This window comes from Ranitomeya imitator, chromosome 3 (genome assembly GCF_032444005.1).
Source record: "Ranitomeya imitator isolate aRanImi1 chromosome 3, aRanImi1.pri, whole genome shotgun sequence".
Lineage (NCBI taxonomy): Eukaryota > Metazoa > Chordata > Amphibia > Anura > Dendrobatidae > Ranitomeya > Ranitomeya imitator.
This window is the reverse complement of record NC_091284.1, coordinates 323,038,254-323,058,548: the sequence shown is the minus strand read 5'-3', so window position 1 is coordinate 323,058,548 and position 20,295 is coordinate 323,038,254. Positions and strand designations below refer to the sequence as shown.

Below are 20,295 nucleotides of genomic sequence, written 5' to 3'. Positions count from 1 at the left end.
CCTCATTGGGGGACACAGACCGTGGGACTTCCCAAAGCAGTCCCTGGGTGGGGACAACAATAGATCAGGCCCTGTGTAACCGCTACTCACAAGTGCGCCACCGCGGCCTGCAGAGTCTGCCTGCCCAGACTCACATCTGTGGAAGTGTGGGAATTATAGTGCTTCAAAAATGCATGCGGACTGGACGAATCCGCAAGCTTGCAGCCGTGCTTGCGACGTCTGGTGCCTAGAGCCCTCAGACAGGGAGATAGGCTGACATCTATCACGGAAGGACTCCTGGATGGTGAAACGAATCCACTGGGCTTGCATGTCTGATGAAATGGCTAAACCCTTCCTGTGACCATCAGGAAGCCTTCTTCTTACTGTTGGGAAGCCCAAATAAAGTGTCCAACCTTCGGAAGGACGCCGTCCTCGATACGTACATACTCGGAGCACTCACTTCATCCAGATTATGCAGAACCCATTCCGTTTTGTGGACTGGAGCCGAAAGATGAGAGAAGGATGATGCCCCTGTAACAGTGGGAATATAATACCATCTTGGTAACAAGGGAAGGGGATGGCATGAGGGCAACCTTGCCTTGATGGTGATAAGGAAAAAAGTCTGAAAGAACAGAGCGGCAAGCTCTGAAGACTCATCAGGATGACAAAAGCGCAGAGAAAAAAGGGAGCGACTTTTCCTGATAGTAAAGTCTGTTCGGATCAAAAAAGGAGTCTACTGTAAGATCCCCAGGACCATTAAGGTCCCAAAGATCTAATGGCATGCGGTAGAGAAGAACCACAGGTGAAGACTCCCTTGCGAGGAAGTCCATATTTGCAGTTTTGTTGTAATAAGACGGAAAAATACTAGTACCGCAAGCGAGGAATCCTGACATGGTCAGTGCGGGTCTCCCAGGATCACTGGGGCCCTTCCTGCATCCAAAAGATCTCGGAAGTAGTGGAAGAGGGGTTATGGAAATTGGTACCATGGAAGAACAGAGCATGCACTGCAATGCTCTGGGATCTCCAGGCTGAACCATGAACTCGAGTACATTGGCGTTCAGTTTGGACGCCATCCGACCTACATCTGGAGTACTCCAGTGAAGGCAGATCTGATGGAAGACTTCCGGGTGAAGTTGCCACTCACTTGAGGAGAAACCCTGACGGCTGACTATGCCTGCTGCCCAGTGTTCTACTCCAGGGATATGTACTGTCGAGATCACCAAAGAACTTGGCCCATCAGAGAGTGTGAGGTACCTCGGCCACGGCGCTTGACTGTGGGTACCTACTAGATGATTGACGTATGGCACAGCCGTGGCATTATCCAATTGAAGACGGATGGGGTGACCCGCCTGAAGGCAGTGGACCTGCTGTAGAATTAGCCAAACTGTTCGGATCCCCAGAGCAATGATCGGGAGAAGAAGACTGGCATTGGTATTCACCAATAACCATTGGACAAGGAGAAGGCCCTGGATGAGGAAGGAGCTCAGAGACTACCCTTTGAAAGCCTGATTGACTTGCTGAAAACGAGCGGAGCGAAGGAAACTGCTTCCATTGTCGTCACCATTTCTCCTCAAAACCCTCCTAGCGAACTGAATGAACTGAGGGGATGAATGATCAAGTGCGCGAGCTCCCTGTTGAAGGGCCACGACCTTGACTCGAGAGAGAAAATTACCATCCTTCTTGTGCAGGATCATCCTCAAAAAGAATCTGCTGGGCTGGAAATGAGGAAAACTTGTCTAAGTTTAGCTGCGAGCCCAGGTGAAAGGGTATCGCAAGTGATATAGATGACTCAGCGTAGTCCTGGAAGAGCGGCTAGAAAGTTGACCAAATAGGGCAGGACAACCATGCTTCTAGGGTGCAAGAGGAACATGACAACCGCCATGACCCTTGCGAACACTCTGGGTGCGGTCGTGAATTGAAAATGCTGTTCGCGAATGGAAAGGCGAAGGGATTATTGTAGAGGGGAAAAATAGGAATATAAGGGTAAGAATCTAGAATGTCGATGGATGCCAGAAACTCCACCTTTTTCCGTTGAAGTAAAGGCTGAGCGGAGGAACTCCATCCGAAAAAGGAGGACCTTGTCAGAGGTTGTTAAAAATTTGAGGTCCAGGACTGGTCTTGCTTTTCATTCCCCCTTTTTGGAACCAAGATCCCTTAGATCTAGAACAGGGGTGTCAAACTGCATTCCTCGAGGGCCTCAGACCATGCGTGTTTTCAAGATTTCCTTTGCAATACACAAGGTGCTGGAATCATTCTGTGCAGGTGATTAAATTATCACCTGTGCAATACAAGGAAATCCTGAAAACATGACCTGTTTGCGGCCCTCGAGGAATGCAGTCTGACACCCCTGATCTAGACTGTCCTGGACAACACTTCCACTGCTGGTTGGGTCTGTAGAAAAGATACGATCCCTTGTTAGTCCAACGCTCAGAAGATTTGATTGGCCAGCTGTACTGTCTTCGGGGAAAGGTTACTTGTGTGAATCGAAGTAGTTAAGGTCTCCGACCAGGAGACTATTGCTCAAGCAACCCAAGTGGCGGCTAAGGAAGGGTAGAGCGTTGAACCGGAAGCCACAAGACGGAACGAACCAGATTTGCTATCCGACCGTCCATGGTATTTTAATTGATAATAAATAGGGCAGGGATACTGGTAGGTATACCACAAGAAATTCTACCCGGTTATGCTTCTTTCACACTAGCGTCGGAATCTCCCCATCGCAATGCGTCGGGGAGAGATTCCGACACTAGCATTTAACGCTTTGCACAATGGGTGCAGCGGATGCATTTTTCCGGCGCATCCGCTGCCCCATTGTAAGGTGCGGGGAGGTGGGGGCGGAGCTCCGGCCGCGCATGCGCGGTCGGAAAAAGCGGTCCGTCGGGAGAAAAAAAACGTTACATGTAGGGGTTTTTTTTTCCGACGGTCCGCCAAAGCACGACGCATCCGTCGCAAGACTGATGCGAAGTGTGCAAATCCGTCGCAAATGCGTCGCCAATAGAAGTCTATGGGGAAAAAACGCCTCCTGCAAGCACTTTTGCAGGATGCGTTTTTTCAGCAAAACGACGCATTGTGACGGATTTACAAAAAACGCTAGTGTGAAAGTACCCTTAGTCTGCCAAATGGCAGAATGTGGGGCTGCATTCAGCAGGTCAGGAAAAAATGTCTCTTACCATCGTCGTGCAGAGTAGAAAATTAGGAACCCTCGATCCACCATCCTCTTAACAGGGAAGTGGAGAGGAATCCTCTGCCTTCTTGCATCATCCGCTAAATAATGGTGATGCATAGGGGGGTGCTTGGATGCCAAAAAGGGGTGCCTCTGTACATCCCCAGAGTTGAGGTCCTGGGTGGACAGGGCAGGTTGTCTGGCGTTAGGCCTGGATGCAGAAGAGGATACATGGAGGCGACACTCCATGTGCTCGTCTGTTGATGGTGTGGGGAGATTGGTGCCCTTTAAAGGACCCGTCGCCCTTAAAAATCAGACCAGGTATGGCATGCCACGTAGAGGCTTCTGTCCAATGAATCGCTCGTCAATTTGGTTGATGATATAAATAGGCGAGTCCATCCTTTTCTGAAGCTCTGGCAATCCAAGGCAATCTCCAATCCATATTCAGAACCTTGTTCTCACCAAATCATTGGGGAGAGATCAGGAAATGAAACTTCCGTTTTCTAGATGCCTGTACGTTTCTAGAATACTTGCGGCCCCTGCTGGCCGACGGCTCCCATGTATGAGAGGGACCTTGTATATCGGTCCTGCGAGCACTCCGAACCACAGAGGGTTCACGGAGGGATTCAATCCCTTGGTCAGAGAAACCATGGATTGCGGTTAGTGACAAAGCCCACTGAGGAGGACTAGGTACTCTGGGATAAACTGGGATCAGCGGCGGAGGGCTCCTGAGCTCATTTAGGGTGACTGGCTTCGGATTGATCATGTGCCCTTAAGACCAGTGAACACTGGTCATATACATTTAAGACTAGGGAATACTGGTTGTGTGCCTTTAAGACCAGGGAATACTGGATGTGCGCCATTAAGACTAGGAAATACTGGTCTTGTGTCTTTAAGAGCAGGGCATACTGGTCATGTTAAGAACCAGGGCCTACGGGTCATGTGCCTTTAAGACCAGGGCATACTGGTCATGTGCCTTTAAAACCAGGGCATACTGGTCATGTGCCTTTAAAACCAGGGCATACTGGTCATGTGCCTTTAAAACCAGGGCATATTGGTCATGTGCCTTTAAAACCAGGGCATACTGGTCATGTGCCTTTAAGACCAGGGCATACTGATCATGTGCGTAAGACAAGGGCATACTGGTCATGAGCCTTTAAGACCAGGGCATACTGGTCAGGTACTTCCTTACCCGGGTACTGATGTAGAGTCGTTATGCCCTTTTAATGCAAAAACCGTCACCCCTGTGTGAGCTGGCCGGGCGGACCAAGATGGCCACCGGGAGTTGCAGAGGTGGTAAAATCTCACAGAGAGCGAGAAGCGCCAATTTGGGGGCGGAGCCACAGACACGATGTGGGAGGAGCCTCGAGACTTCCATGAATATGCCAAAGCCAGGGACTAAATTTCTGCAGCGGCGGATGGTAGAAGTGTTATAGTGGCCGAGAAAATTGAGTGTTCCCATGGCAGGCGAGAAGCACCAGAAAAGCAGGCGGAGCCGCCTTAGCGTGCCATAGTGTGTGCGTGGCTTCCGGGAGAGATCGGTGCCCTTGAAGGGATCCGTTGCCCCTAAGAATTAGCTCAGGTGTGGCATCCCACGTTGCAGGAGAGGATACGGAGAGGCGACACTCTCCGTGCTCACCTGTTGATGGTTTGGGGAGATCGGAACCATTGTGGGCATGCGCCAGCGATGCGTCTGACATAGGAGTTAATGGCAGCGATAGGGATTACGTTACCACCGCGTTATGCCACGGTGTAACGTAGTCCGTCTAACGGACGCCATTAACACTATGTGAACCCGGCCTTACTAATGTGACTTAACATTGGGTGGGTTTCAAATAATTTATTTACATATGACATTTATAAGAATAGTCTACATTGACTTACATTGATTTTGGAATGTGTATAGTACAGACCAAAAGTATGGACACCTTCTCATTTAAAGATTTTTCTGTATTTTCAAGACTATGAGAATTGTAAATTCACACTGAAGGCATCAAAACTATGAATTAACACATGTGGAATTATATACTTAACAAAAAAGTGTGAAACAACTAAAATTATGTCTTATATTCTAGGTTCTTCAAATTAGCCTCCTTTTGCTTTGATGACTGCTTTACACACTCTTGGCATTCTCTCCGGCAATAAATCGGAGTTCTTCATCCATTTTTTTATCTGTTTTACGACAGATCAGGTTTTTAAAAACGCCCATGGGAGGCTCCCAAACGTGATTGCCTACTAAAAACCTATATATACAGTGTTCCTACAGCCCATCTTTGACAGGTTGGAGAGCAAGTGGTTGGAGAGCAAGATGGAAGGAGTGATTGCGAACATTCTGAAGATTACAGTGGACTTTACTGTGGAGGCGAATCGTTTGAAAGCGAGACAGCGAGACAGCAGCGCATCATGAGTCAGTGGCGACGGGGTTTGTGGATCTACCCCATCACAGCACAGAGAATGACGCGGGGAGTCTATTCAACTTAATACATGGACCTATGAGGAAACCCAGAGAAGTTTTTCAGCTACGTGTGGATGAAAGGGGAGAACTTAAATGTGTTGGTGGAAAAGATTGGACACCTCATGGCAAGAAGTGATACTTATTGCCGCTTCTCTGTTTTACCGGCAGAGCGTCTGATGGTGAATCTTAGGTAAGCCATTTTTATTGTATCTCCTACTGTTAAAGCACACTTATAATTGTAATGTTGTTGCTGGTAGTTTTTAAATATTTTTATTGTATCGCCAACTGGTAAAGCTGACTTATAACTGTAATGTTATTACTACAATTTTGTACTAATTTTTGCATTTTATTTTCACAGATTCCTTGCAACTGGAGAATCCTTTTCGTCACTCCATTTCCAGTTCCGACTTGGGATTTCCACCATATCCGGAATTGTCAAGCACACCTGCTGTGCATTGTAGGACTGTTTACATGCGGAATTTATACCACATCCCAAAACGGAGAGTTGGCTGGAGATTGTGGACAAATTCCTACAAATTTGTCAGTTTCCCAATTGCTTGGGAGCTGTGGACGGGAAACATATACGCATCGTAAAACCTGCTGGATCTGGATCGGAATATTTTAACTACAAAAATTATTATATTTCTCCATCGTCCTCATGGCCATTGCAGACGCTGAATACAAATTTATAGCGGTCGATATTGGGGCCTATGGATGTTCCAATGATTCACAAGTGTTTAAAGTGTCTGCAATGGGGCGTCATCTCTGGAAACACCTTTGAATTTCCACCACCAAGAAAGCTTCCTGAAACCTCTGGACCACCAATGCCATTTTTATGTGTTGGAGATGAATCCTTTCAACTATTGGAGCACTTGCTGAAACCATACTCCAGTAGTGGATTGACGGCAACTAAACAAATTTTTAATTCCCGCCTAACACGAGCACGAAGAATGGTGGAGTGCGCTTTTGGGATTCTAACAGCCAAATGGCGAGTGCTCTAGACCGCTATCAACCTGAAGGCTGGCACTGTTGATGAGGTGGTAAAAGCTTGTGTGGTCCTGTACAATTTTGTTATATGCAAGGAACAGATTTCCATTGATAACCACTCTGAAGAAACTACCTTACATGACTATCAGAACATTACTTTTAGAAGTTCTGTGTCAGTTTCCAGAATGAGGGACACATTTGCTGAATACTTTATGTCACCTCAAGGAAGAGTAGACTGGCAGGATGAAACAGTTTGAAATTTGTGTTTTGGACCGTGTTATCAACAGTATTTCACCTTGTTTTACCCAAAGTATTGTACCTGGTTGGGATTTTCCCAAAGTTTGTTACCTTTTTTTTACCCAATATTACCTTGTTTATTACCTTTTTAACCAAAGTATTGTATATGTTTTACCCAATGTATTGTACCCGATTGTGATTTCTTAAACATTTATTACCTTTTTAACCCAAAGTATTGTACCTGTTTTACTCATAAACAGAAAAACAGAAGGTGAAGGGGTGGAGAAAGTAAGAGAACAGGTGGACATGAAACCGGGAGTAGTGTTGGGAATATGGAAGGTTTGAGGAGTGGAGGGATTGGGAGGCAGAAGAGGTGGAGGGTGGAGAAGAGGGATGTGTTTGGGGCATGATGGGTGGTGTAGGAGACTGGTGGTACTGGGCACGGAGTGCAGGTTGGGCAGTGAGTGACAGCACAGATGTGGTAGGGAACTGGTATGGGGCAGGATGCTGGAATTGAAAGTGAAAGAAGAGCGCTCCTAAGTGCAATACCCCAGCAGTGAAGAAAGGTAGGTGAACGCTATTAACTCACCTAAGGCAGTTGTGCGAGGCACAACACTGGTATACGTGTATAGATTAACCTCCCAAGGTTGGAGCTACTGCCACAGATTCCTGAAGACACCAATAGGGACCAGTAAGCCAAGTTGAAAAACATTATCGGGGGGGCTCAAGAGCGCTGCCAAGGATGGGAAAATCCAAATGTATAGAAAAATAAAGTTTCTTTATTCATGCAACGTGTTTTAGAGTCAATATGATTCCATCAGGCATATAAACGTTGTATGTCTGATTAAATTCTATTGACTCTGAAACGTGTTGCATGAATAAAGAAACTTTATTTTACTATACATTTGGATTTTCCCATCCTTGGCAGGGCTCTTGAGCCCACGATATTGGTTTTCTCTTTGATTCCTGAAATGAGTCTCTCAGCCCCACCATCATGCTTCTCCTAAATTACATAGCAAACACATGCCGACAGATTCCCTATAAATAAGGCTGTTTTTTTTGCAGAAAGCAAATATTTCTCTGAACCTCAATTCAAATACAAAAAGTTAATGAATTTAAAAATTCTGCCAAATGTGAATAACCCCCAAAACAGATTTTCATATCATGATGAACATGTGATAATTAAATGTCTATACTTACAGATACCAATTTGTGAGGGTCATCATGATGTAGAGCGAGGCAAGTAAGAGGCAGAAATGAAAGAAGCTGTAGTTGTAGCTGACACCATCTTCTTCATTGTCATATGCTCGATACACCCCGTCTTCATTGGTGTGGACTGCTCCATCTCCGCTGTTGTCTTCAGTTTGCATTAGCTTATTAACTTGTCGGTTGTTGGAGCTGCGGATGCTGTAAATATAGAACAACTCCAAGTTGAGAAATGCAGAATGTCTTAAATTTTAAAGGGCAAGGTTAACCGCACAAGAATTGCAACATGAAGTGCTAGACTTCCAAAAGCAAAAATTATATAACTAAAATAAGTGGACTATTATTGTACAAGAATGCAACAGATATTGAGAACTGTGCAGTATATAAATGAGTCGTAAGATAAAACATGGATGACACTCAGCAAGTTAAGCCATAACTGAACCCCAGACTGCTCTTTGAAACTCACCTAATGAACAGAGTACACAAGATGAAGATCACTAGTCCAACAATGCTTGGAGCATCCCACCACTGAACCACACTGGATGACGATGCAGTAGTCCCGTTGTTCACAAAAGCCAGTAATGTGGGATTACAAGTCCTGTCTGAGATAGCAATAGCAAGCATTAAGCATCCCTGTCATTTAGCAAATGTGCTTAATAAACTACATTTCGCCATCATTTTTTCACATACTGTCTAAGCATGATTAACCTGTTAAGGTCTAGGGAATTTTCATTTTGTTTTTCCCAACTTTTTTCAAAGACCATAACTAATTTTTCTGTCGACATAGCCATACAAGGTCATTGTTTTTGCAGGGCAAGTTGTCGTTTTGAATGAAACCATTCATTTAAATCCAAGTGTGATGAAAAAAAATTCAGTTATTGTTCTGGGAGTTTTCTTTTTGTGGCACTCTTTGTGAAGAAATATGATTGTCCACGTCAGTGAGAATACGGCGATACCAAGTATGCATTGATCATTTTATAGTGATGAAAAAACGGTTTTTGCTTTTGTCCCCATGTTCAGAGACTTGTAACATTTTTATTTTTCTGTTGATAAGGATGATTGACTTTTTTTTTTGCGCATCTTGTGATGACGTTTTTAGTGATACCAATTTTGTGTACATAGAATGCTTTAATAGCTTCTTACAACTTTTTGTTTTGGTAGGTGAGGTGACCAAACAAAAAACAAAAAAGCAGTTCTAGGGTCTTGATTTGCTTCTCTTTAAGATGTTTACCAATCCGGTTAATTCCATATTTTAACCCCTTTACCCCCAAGGGTGGTTTGTGTGTTATTGACAAGGCCAATTTTTACAATTCTGACCACTGTCCCTTTATGAGGTAATAACTTCGAAACGCTTCAACGGATCCTAGCGATTCTGAGACTGTTTTCTCGTGACATATTGTACTTCATGTTAGTGGTAAAATGTCTTCAATATAACTTGCATTTGTGTAAAAAAATGGAAATTTGGCGAAAATTTGGCAATTTTCAAATTTTGAATTTTTATTCTGTTAAACCAGAGAGTTATGTGACACAAAATAGTTAATAAATAACATTTCCCACATGTATAGTTTACATCAGCACAATTTTGGAAACATTTTTTTTTTTGCTAGCAAGTTATAAGGGTTAAAATTTCATCAGCAATTTCTAATTTTTACAACAAAATTTACAAAACCATTTTTTTTAGGGACCACCTCACATGAAGTCATTTTGAGGGGTCTATATGGCAGAAAATACCCCAAAGTGACACCATTCTGAAAACTGCACCTTTCAAGGTACTCAAAATTACATTGAAGAAGTTTATTAACCATTCAGGTGTTTCACAGGAGCAGAAGTAACATGGAAGGAAAAAATTAACATTTTACTTTTTAGTCACAAAAATGATTTTTCAGCAATAATTTTTTTATTCTCTCAAGGGTAAAAGGAGAAAGTGGACCTCAAAAGTTGTTGTCCAATTTCTCCTAAGTACGCTGATACCCCATATGTGGGGGGAAAACCACTGTTTTAGCGCACGGAAGGGATCAGAAGGAAAGGTGCGCCGTTTGAAATTTTCAAGCTAAAATTGGCTGGAATTTAGATCTGACACCATGTCGCATTAGGCGAGCCCCTGATGTGCCTAAACAGTGGAAACCCCCCACAAGTGACACCATTTTGGAAACTAGACCCCCTAAGGAATTTATCTAGGTGTTTGTTGAGCATTTTAAACCCCCAAGTGCTTCACAGAAGTTTAGAACGCCCTGGCGTGAAAATAAAAAAATCCTATTTTTTCCACAAACATGATCGTTTAGTCCCCAATTTTCTATTTTCCTAAGGGTAACAGGAGAAATTGGACCCCAAAGTTGTTGTCCAATTTGTACTGAGTACGCTGATACCTGATATGTGGGGGGGAACCATTGTTTGAGCGCTCGGCAGGGCTCAGAAGGAAAGGAGTGCTGTTTGACATTTTCAAGCTAAAATTGGCTGGAATTGAGATCTGAGGCCATGTTGCGTTTGACGAGCCCCTGATGTGCCTAAACAGTGGAAAAACCCCATAAGTGACCCCATTTTGGAAACTAGACCCCTAAGGAACTTATCTTGGTGTGTGGTGAGAATTTTGAACCCCCAAGTGCTTCACTAAAGTTTATAGCGCTCGGGCGTGAAAATAATAAATCCTATTTTTTTTTCCACAAACATGATTTTTAGTCCCCAATTTTTTATTTTCCCAAGGGTAACAGGAGAAATTGGACCCCAAAAGTTGTCGTCAAATTTGTCCCGAGTACGCGGATACCCCATATATGGGAGAAAACTACTGTTTGGGCACACATCAGGGCTCAGAAGGGAAGTAGTGATGTTTTGGAATGCAGAATTTAATGGAATGGTCTGTGGCATCATGTTCCGTTTGGTGAGCCCCTGATGTGCCTAAACAGTAGAAACCCCCACAAGTGACACCATTTTGGAAACTAGACCCCCTAAGGAACTTATCTAGGTGTGTGGTGAGAATTTTGAATCCCCACGTGCTTCAGTAAAGTCTATAACGCCCGGGCGTGAAAATAAAAAATCCAATTTTTTCCCACAAAAATGATCTTTTAGTCCCCAATTTTTTATTTTCCCAAGGGTAACAGGAGAAAATGGACCACAAAAGTTGTTGTCCAATTTGTCCTGAGTACGCTGGTACCCCATATGTGGGAAAAAACTGTTTGGGCACGTCGGGACTCGGAAGGGAAGCACTGACGTTTTGGAATGCAAACTTTGGTGGAATGATCTGCGGGCATCATGTTCCGTTTACAGAGCCCCTGATTGTGCCTAAACATTAAAAAAAAAAAACACAAGTGACATCATTTTGGAATCTAGACCCCCAAGGAACTTTCCTAGATGTGCCCCCTCTTTGGAACTAATCTACTGGTTCCTGTAAAGTAAATTAGTAGTGCATGCAGGTGTGGTACAATTTGAAGCAATCCTTCATACACAGGCCAGGTTTGTCAGGGCAGGTGTCGCATTGATAGATGGTGTCCTTGCGTATTCCTCTTTTGTAGCACACTCGGCACCTTTTTGCAGCTTACCTTTACTTTCAGTTGGCGGAACCACTCCCGGAAAATGCTGACCTGGTACGATACGAGCACCTTCAGTTTCGGAAGTACTGGGGCCAGCTCCTTCCCTCGTGCGAAATATCAGGGCCTTAACCACTACCTCCTGGAACTGAAGGTACGACGTATCGGTGTGGCGTGCACATCATGACAGCAGGAAAGCGCTGAGCATTGCCATTTGTACGATGTACACGGACAGCTTTTTGTACCACACCTTGGCCTTTCTCAAAGCACTGTACGGTTGGAGGAGTTGATCGGAGAGATCAACGCCCCCCATGTTTTTGCTGTACCCCAGTAAACAGTCACGTTTGCTGACCTGTGTAGAGGTACCTCGCACAGTGCTGAGGGTGCTGCCATCACCGTGTATGGTGGTCAAGAGAAGGACATCCCTCTTGTCCTTGTACTTGACCACCAGCAGGTGGTCGCTACATTGGCTTTGCTCTCACCTTTTCTGAGCATCTTCGGGAGGCCTCTCTTTTTTGTTGACAGTACCGCACGCTGCGGTAACTCGCGCAGAGAGGGATTTGTAGAGTGGGATGCTGGAATAAAAGTTATCGGTATAGAGGTGATAACCTTTATCCAGCAATGAGTGCATCAAATCCCACACAATTTTCCCACTCACTCCCAGGACAGGGGGACACACTCAGGGGGTTCAATCCTGGTGTCCTTCCCTTCATAGACTCTAAAGCTGTAGGTGTACCCTGAGGTACTCTCACAGAGCTTGTAGAGTTTGATTACGTAACTGGCCCTCTTGTTGGGCAGGTACTGATGGAATCTGAGCCGCCCCTTAAAATGAACCAAGGACTCATCCACGCAGATGTCCCTTTGGGGAACGTACACTTCAGCAAACTTTTTGCTGAAGTTTTCGATGATCGGCCAAACTTTGAACAGACAGTCAAAGTTGGAATCATCTCGTGCATTATCGGAATAATGCAGAAATTTATGGATGGCCTCAAAATGCGTCTGGGCCATCACCATTCGGTACACTGGAGTGTCATATAAAATATCAACACTCCAATATTGCAGAATTTCTGGCTTTTTCAGGATCTCCATATGAAGGATAAGGCCCAAAACTGCATCATCATTTCAACTGCGTCTACAGGAGACCAGTTAGAAAATGATGAACTGGGGTTTTGCTCCAAAAATTGCCGAGCATACAAATTAGTTTGCTCCACCATGAGGTTAATAAAATTCTCAGAGTCAAAGACTTTGAAAAAGTCTATTTCTGTGAGGCTGGTGGTGTCAAACTTGATTCCTGATTTTGCCACAAAATCAGGAATCAGTGGCTCGTAATTTTCGGGGGGCGAGGTCCATACGGGGTCCGAAGAAGGGCGCGCTGGTTCATGTTCAGGAGTGGGCGCTGCTTCATCTTCATCTTCACGATTGGTGGGCACTGCATCTGTCCTGCGACGTCTGCGTGGCGGTTCCACAGGACCTGAGGAGGAAGATGAGGAGGAGGAAGAGGATGAAGAATCTAAAGCGTAAAGCAATGTGGGATCCTCTCCCTCGCTATCAGTGTCGGAGGCAATGAAAGAATATGCCTCCTCCAATGAATAGCGCTGTTGGGACGAATGGGACGAGCAGGATATTTTTTTGTGAGTATGGTGCTTGGGTGTACTTTATTGGTAACTATGCGTACGTGTGGGGGGGATAGTGTTTGGTGCAAACTATTCTGAAAAGAAAAAGCTAAAGGAAAAATAAAGCAAATAGGGAGAAAAAAAATACCTGTGAAAGGAAAAGTCTAAAACAGCAGGCCCTAGCTCTGATAAGTGAAACGCGTCACTTATCAGAGTTCGGCGGCTGCTGGGTGTGCGAACGGGGATGTGAAAAAAAAAAAAATGGCAGGCACGAGAGCTCTGATAAGTGAACTGCCTCACTTATCAAAGTTCGGCGGCCGCTGGGTGTGCGCACAGGGATGTAGAAAAAAAAAAAGGGAAGGCACGGGTTAGACGCGGCGGCTGGGTGAGCGCACAGAGATGGGGAGAAAATAAAAAGGGAAAGCACGGGTTAGGCCAGGTTCACATTGCGTTAGCAGCAGCCCGTTCAGCACATACGCTAACGGGCTGCTGTAACGCAAGTGCCAACGTTTGCATCGCGCTAGTGCAGATAGAGCATCTGCTAGCTCTATCTGCGCTAGCAGTGATGGACCCGGAAACGCTGCAGCCCGCGTCTCAGGGTCCGTCACTCAATGGCGGCGTTAACGGACTACGTTACACCGCATTATGCCGCGGTGTAACGTAGTCCGTTTAACGTACCACCATAACGCAATGTGAACCCAGCCTTAGACGCGGCAGCTGGGTGAGCGCATGGGGATGGGAAAAAAAGAAAAAAAAGAAAAGGGAAAGCACGGGTTAGACAGGGCAGCTGGGTGAGCGCAAGGAGATGGGAAAAAAAAAAGAAAAGGGAAGGCACAGCTTAGATGCGGCGGCTGGGTGAGCGCACGGGGATGGGGGAAAAAAAAGAAAAGGGAAAGCACGGGTTAGACGCGGTGGCTGGGTGAGCGCACGGGGATGGGAAAAAGAAAAGTGAGCATGAGTGTTGATCGGTGAACTGCAACACCAATCAACGCCCGGCGGCTGCTAAATTTGGGCATGGAGGCGAAGCATAGTGGGGGTGGAGGGGGAAGGGGAGATGGGGGGTGAAAAGGGATCGATGATCAACACTTACGGTTGTATTCTGTCTTCTTTCTTCTGTCTTCAGCAAGAACTGTGGTGTCACAGGCTACTGTGGCACCACAAGTCCCAGCACAGGAGGGGTCTCTCAGCGTGACCGCTCTGCAGGAATCCTCAACTAGTGTGAGGATTCCTGCAGAGCAGTTAGGCAGGTCAGGGACAGGTGAGATAGGTCACAGAGCGGTCATACCGCTGCTGTGACCTGTGATTGGTGGTATCGATGATCACATCGATCCCACCAATCAGAGGAGGCCTTTGTGATGCCGGTGTTGCTAGGCACCAGCCTATGATCGGAGCTCACAGCTCCGATCCTAGGGCAGGTCACCGGCAGGCCACCAGCAGGTGACCGGCAGGTCACAGCACGGTCACACCACTGCTGTGCCCTGTGATTGGCGCGATCGACGATCACATCGATCACGCCAATCAGTAGCTGCAGGCTCCGGAGTAGCATCTAACAGGCAGGGCACAGCAGGCAGGCACTGCAGGCTCCGGAGCAGGAAGTTACAGGCAGGGCACATCGCTCTAATAACGCCGCTGTGCCCTGCGATTGGCGTGATCGATGTGATCGTCGATCTCACCAATCCGGGGGGTTTTGGCCAATGCCTGGCGTTGCCAGGCACCGGCCTAGGATCAAGTACATCGGTACTCGATCCTAGCCTGGGACCTCACTGTTTCAGACAATCTCATTGGCTGAAACAATGAGAAAGGCTGCGACTGGCTGTTCAGAATTGAACAGCCAATCACAGCGATCGGAAGGCCGGGGGGGGGGGGGGGGGAGGAGACAGGCCCTGGGATGTGACACCATCTTCCTCCAGGTAAGATGGCATCGGAATTTTAATGCGATCACCGCGACTTAAGTCGCAGTATCGCATTAAAGGGCATGACGTACTATCCAGTCGGTGGTCATACGGGTCCATACCACCTTGACGGGATAGTACGTCATGTCAGAAAGGGGTTAATATCAGGTTTTTTTGTATTTTTGTTTACATTTTTCAGAGAAAAAGTGGGGTAATTTGAATTTTTATATTTTTTTAATGTTTTAAAAACTTTTTTCTTTATTTTGCATTATTTAGTTCTTTTAGGGGACTTGCACCTGCAATCATTTGATCGCTTAGATTCTATACTACAATACCACATTACTGTAGCCATATAGTGAATACTTCGGTCTCCTGTGGAACACCTATCACTTCAGCAGACCCCTGGCTGTCATAGTTAACCATCAGTCCCTGTGATCACATTGCATGGGGCTAATGAGAGCCAGTGGATGCAGGCACTGTCAGACATTCCATTTAAATACCACTGCCACAGATTGACAGAAACATTTAAATGGTTTGGAGTTGCGGCTAGATCTCAACCAACCATAGATTTTCAAGGTAGATGCTGGCTATGTAATATAGTCAATATCTGCCATATGTTAATGAGCTCCGCTCTTAAGCACACTCCACGCCTGAGGATCCCTTCCAAGGATGTGAATACAATGTCCTTTTGCAGGAAGGGGTTAAAATATTACTTGTGATTCTAACGTAGTACATGTGCTAGTTCCTGAAATACATGATAAACTACAGCAGAGAATTATCTTCTCAAAAGAATATTTTTTTCTCTGTGTAAAGCAGTGTTATTCAATGGGTCAAAAACATATTAATAATACTTTTATTTCTATAGCGCCAACATATTCCGCAGCACTTTACAGTATAGAGGGGACTTGTACAAACAATAGACATTACAGCATAACAATAAACACATAGATCAAAACAGATACCAAGAGGAGTGAGGGCCCTGCTCGCAAGCTTACAATCTATGAGGAAAAGGGGGACACGAGAGGTGGGTGGTAACAATTGCTTTCGTTGTTCGACCAGCCATGGTGTAAGGCTCGGGTGTTCATGTAAAGCTGCATGAACCAGTTAACAGCCTAAATATGTAACAGTGCAGACACAGACAATGGCTCCGCACATATGTGAAATCATTGCATTCAACTTGGATGTCAGCCAGTAGCTTACCTGGAATATTTGCCATAGCAGACCAGGTCACAAATATGGTGTACAAGGTAATAACCGATGCCTGTAGTAATCCAGAGTGTGGATGAACCTCCTGCAAAAAGATTAACAAGAAAAACAGGTTTCTGACAATATCATGCTAAAGTGCAACACCTCAAATGAAATGCTTATTTCAGTGGATGGTGGTAATAATGCCTCTACTCAGATTCGGTCATTGAACAAACACCGTGCTGCACTGTCTATACAGACCGGACTTATGCGACGCCAATGTGTCAACCCCAGGAAACTTGTAAAAAACGATAAGCACAGGAATCACGGACAAATTATACAAACATGCCTCCCATACACAAGATGTGCTGTCACGTACAATATAGAAATGCGCAGCCCTGGCCATCCTATGTAACGGTCTAATCAAATTATTTTAAAAAAGCAGCCATACAGGTATAAAGTCCAGCACTATCATTTTTCCATGGAAATGTATACATAACCAGGGACAGAATCCCTCTGCTTGCTGGCAGTGGATTCAAACATCTTTAGTAACCAGCAGACAGGAGACTATGTGGCGCGGATACTTTGTTCTAGAAATCACAGTTATTGTCCCCTGCTGACAGGATACATTTTCTATACACTATACTTTAACAAAAAAACCTATTGGTATGAATACATTTTTATATCATTCTTTTGATATCACCTGATTTTTAATAGTTGTCATGTCTAAAAATTAAAAGGGTTTCCTCAAGTTGTATCATCAGAAGCACACCACTCCCTGCCCCAGCACCCTCCTTTTCTGGGGACGGTGCACTTCTCAAGACGGATACTTTGGACCAGTGACATGGTCGTTCTGATGGTCCAAACTGTGCGCTGTCCCATGAGCTGGGAGAAGGGCAGGGGCACTGCAGTGATCCAGTCAGGTTCAGAGCAGCGCAAGCAGGCTGTAAACCAGAGAGTCTGCTTGCCTCAAGTGCTCCTTGACTAGGCACCTGGCCAGTATCACAGCGTGGTTGGTAACCTAGGCAACCTCCATTGGGAATAGAAAATGTTTTTAATAAGGCCACGTTCACACGTTCATTATTTGGTCAGTATTTTACCTCAGTATTCGGAAGCCAAAATCAGGAGTGAACAGTCAGAGGAAAAGTATAATAGAGACACGTCACCACTTCTGCATTTATCACCCACTCCTGGTTTTAGCTTACAGATACTGAGGTAAAATACTGACCAAATACTGATAGTGTGAAAGCTGTGATGAGAAATAAGATAAAAACTGCAGAAATAAATTTTACAAAATATTACATATCCCCCTAATTGGTATCAATGAAATCAAACTCACAAGGAAAAAAACAAGCTCTCTCACAGATCAATCAAGCTAAATTGTTACAGGTCTTGGAAAATGGTGATGAACCAAAATATATCTTGTTTTCTCCCCAAACTTCTGAATTTATTTTCACTTCTATATAAATGATAAAAAAAATCTAAGAAAGTTCATCACTTTGAGTAATCGTACTGATAAAGAAAATATTTCAGGGTCATTTTTACCACAGAATAATTGGCATAAAAACAAAACCCTAAAAAGCATGGTGGAACGGTTTAGTTTTCTTTCACAATTACACTGCATTTGGAATTTTTTTCCCATATTTTCAAATAAACTGAATAATAAAATACCGTAATGGCATCATTTTAAAACTACAACTCGACCAGCAAAAAACAAAATTCTCACATGGCTGCGTCTACGGAAAAATACAACCGTTATGCTCCTGGAAGAAGAGGAGAGAAAAATCATCTTGGCCTAAAGGGGTTAAAGGCTTAAAATAACATTTTATGATTTGTGTATTTTGTGGTCTGGTGCACATGCTCAGTTCTTGTTCAGCCAGCCCTTGGGCTTCTTACCTGGACTTTGGGAAGGATGGATACGATAGAGACTATAACACAGAAAACGAGGTTCAAACTGATGAACACTTTGTTGTGGACACAACCCTCCGGTTTGGTGTAATATATATACAGGACAACAATGGCAGCAATTGAGGCAGCGTACAAGAGTAGAGTACAGATGAGGAGGGCTAGAACACAAAAAAGGAGATTTACATTTTAAAGGTTAAAGACCAAAAAAGCAGAACGTGTAAGTTCCTACACTTCAATCTCTGAAGTGATTATCACCTATGTTTTTAATTTTTCATGCAGATCTGAAATATTTCCAATCTTCCTATTTTCTTACTGTAGATTTTGTTAAATTTCCCTGAACATGATTATGGTGTAGCCATCTTGCCTTTGCTTCTGTTGAATTTTGTGAAAAGCATTCAAAGATACACTTTACAGCAGCTACACTGACTACATGGAACAATAGTTTGAAAACATTCATTGTCTTCATTGTGAGAACTTTCTAGACATCCTCTGTGACCTGTGTAGGGAAATAGAGGAGTGCCCATTACCCATTGTGAATGGAAAATCTATAGCAAAGCGTTACATTTCATTATCATCACAGGCAGGATTACAATGAGATGACTGCTGAAAAGTAGTCTCCACAGAACAGGAAGTTTAGGTCTGTTAGGCTTAGTGGTCAGATTAAGAATTGCAAGGATTCAGGCATTTAAATATATGTTACAGTGGCTTGTAAAAGTATTCACCCCCTTGGTATTTTACCTATTTTATTACATTACAATCTGTTTTTAAATATTTTTGTAATCCTCTTAGTTAAAGTCTTAGTCTAAGATGGTGAAGTGAGAAAAATATAGGAATACATTAAATCTATGGATCTGTGAAGATCTGAGGTTGTCAGTTGTAATAATCACCTAGGCAGGTTAACAGTACAACTTTTTTTTTTATTCCTTAGATCGATGATCTTACAGCAATTCCAGAGAGATGGCCTCAATGCAATGTCCCCAGTCCAACAGATCCCATCCTGGGGCCAATAATGGTTATCACCTGCTATGGAGGAAGTGGAACTGTCTCCCAACTTTTGGTTGGCCCACAGCTTTTGTAGCCCCAAACAGTATAGTCTGTAGTCACAGTCCTTCCTCCATACCATGATCGTAGCTTGTCTCCTGCTCCGCTGACAACAACAGTAAGTCCTTATGAGCCAGCAACCCAATCTCCATAGGCCATCCATACAGGGGCACCAGTACCTCACCAATAGATCCTCGTCCCTCAGCTTCACTCCAACTGCCTCACTAAACATGTGGCTTATTGTTCTACTTCTCCTGGGATCAGCCCCCTTAATGGGCAGAAGTGTTCATACCCTAGCCCTTAACCCCTTTCTGCCATTCAACGTACTATTCCGTCCATGTGACCTGGGCCCTAATTCCCATGGATGGAATAGTACGTCACATGTGATCAGCCGTGCGTGATGGGGGAGCACGGTCGATCGTGGCCGGGTGTCAGCTGATTATCACAGCTGACACCAGGTACTAAGTGCCAGGAGCGGTCACGGACCACTCCCGGCACTTTAACCCCTGGAACACTGCGATCAAACAAGATTGAAGAGTTCCGGTGGCATAGAGAAGCATCGCGCTAGGAGGGGGCTCCCTGTGTGCTTCCCTCAGACCCTCAGAACAATGCGATGTGATCAGGCTCGGATTGGCCCACCGGAGAACCGGAGGATTCTCCGGTGGGTCCAGGCACTAACACCTGCTGGCATACTGGCCAGCAGCTGCCTAGGGCCCCCACTGCTCCAGGGACCCCCAACCAGTGGCTATGGGGCCCCTGAGTCAAGGGGGCCCGCCCTGTACCAGTAGCAGCAGCTGGAGACAGGATCCTGTCCCCGCTGCTAAAGCCAAATGAATATTCACGCTTCCCCACGCCCCTATGGGCGTGGAGAGGCGTGAATACCATTTCTCTTTAATAGCAGGCAGCGTTAGCCGCAGGCTGCAGCTAACACTGCCTGCATGTAAAGCCTCACCCAAGCACCACATACACACACACGCACACACAGCACCACACACATACACACAGACTCACAGAGCAGCTCAACTCCCGGCATCCTGCTTCCTGTCTGAGACAGCCCAGCTGGATGACGTCATCATCCAGCACGCTGTCTCAGTCAGAAAGCTGTCGGCGA

General features: G+C 45.0%; 1 protein-coding gene across 1 annotated transcript in view; it reads right to left on the bottom strand.

The window, feature by feature from the left end:
- The window catches only part of SERINC2 (serine incorporator 2), a 178,086-nt gene that overhangs the window by 26,247 nt on the left and 131,544 nt on the right, over positions 1–20,295 (bottom strand). Inside the window, exons 6-9 of the mRNA XM_069756675.1 lie at positions 18,132–18,301; positions 16,251–16,341; positions 8,491–8,626; positions 8,019–8,225 (exon numbers count right to left, since the gene is read on the bottom strand). Coding sequence (XP_069612776.1) covers positions 8,019–8,225; positions 8,491–8,626; positions 16,251–16,341; positions 18,132–18,301 — 604 coding nt within the window. The remainder of the gene's footprint in view (positions 1–8,018; positions 8,226–8,490; positions 8,627–16,250; positions 16,342–18,131; positions 18,302–20,295) is intronic.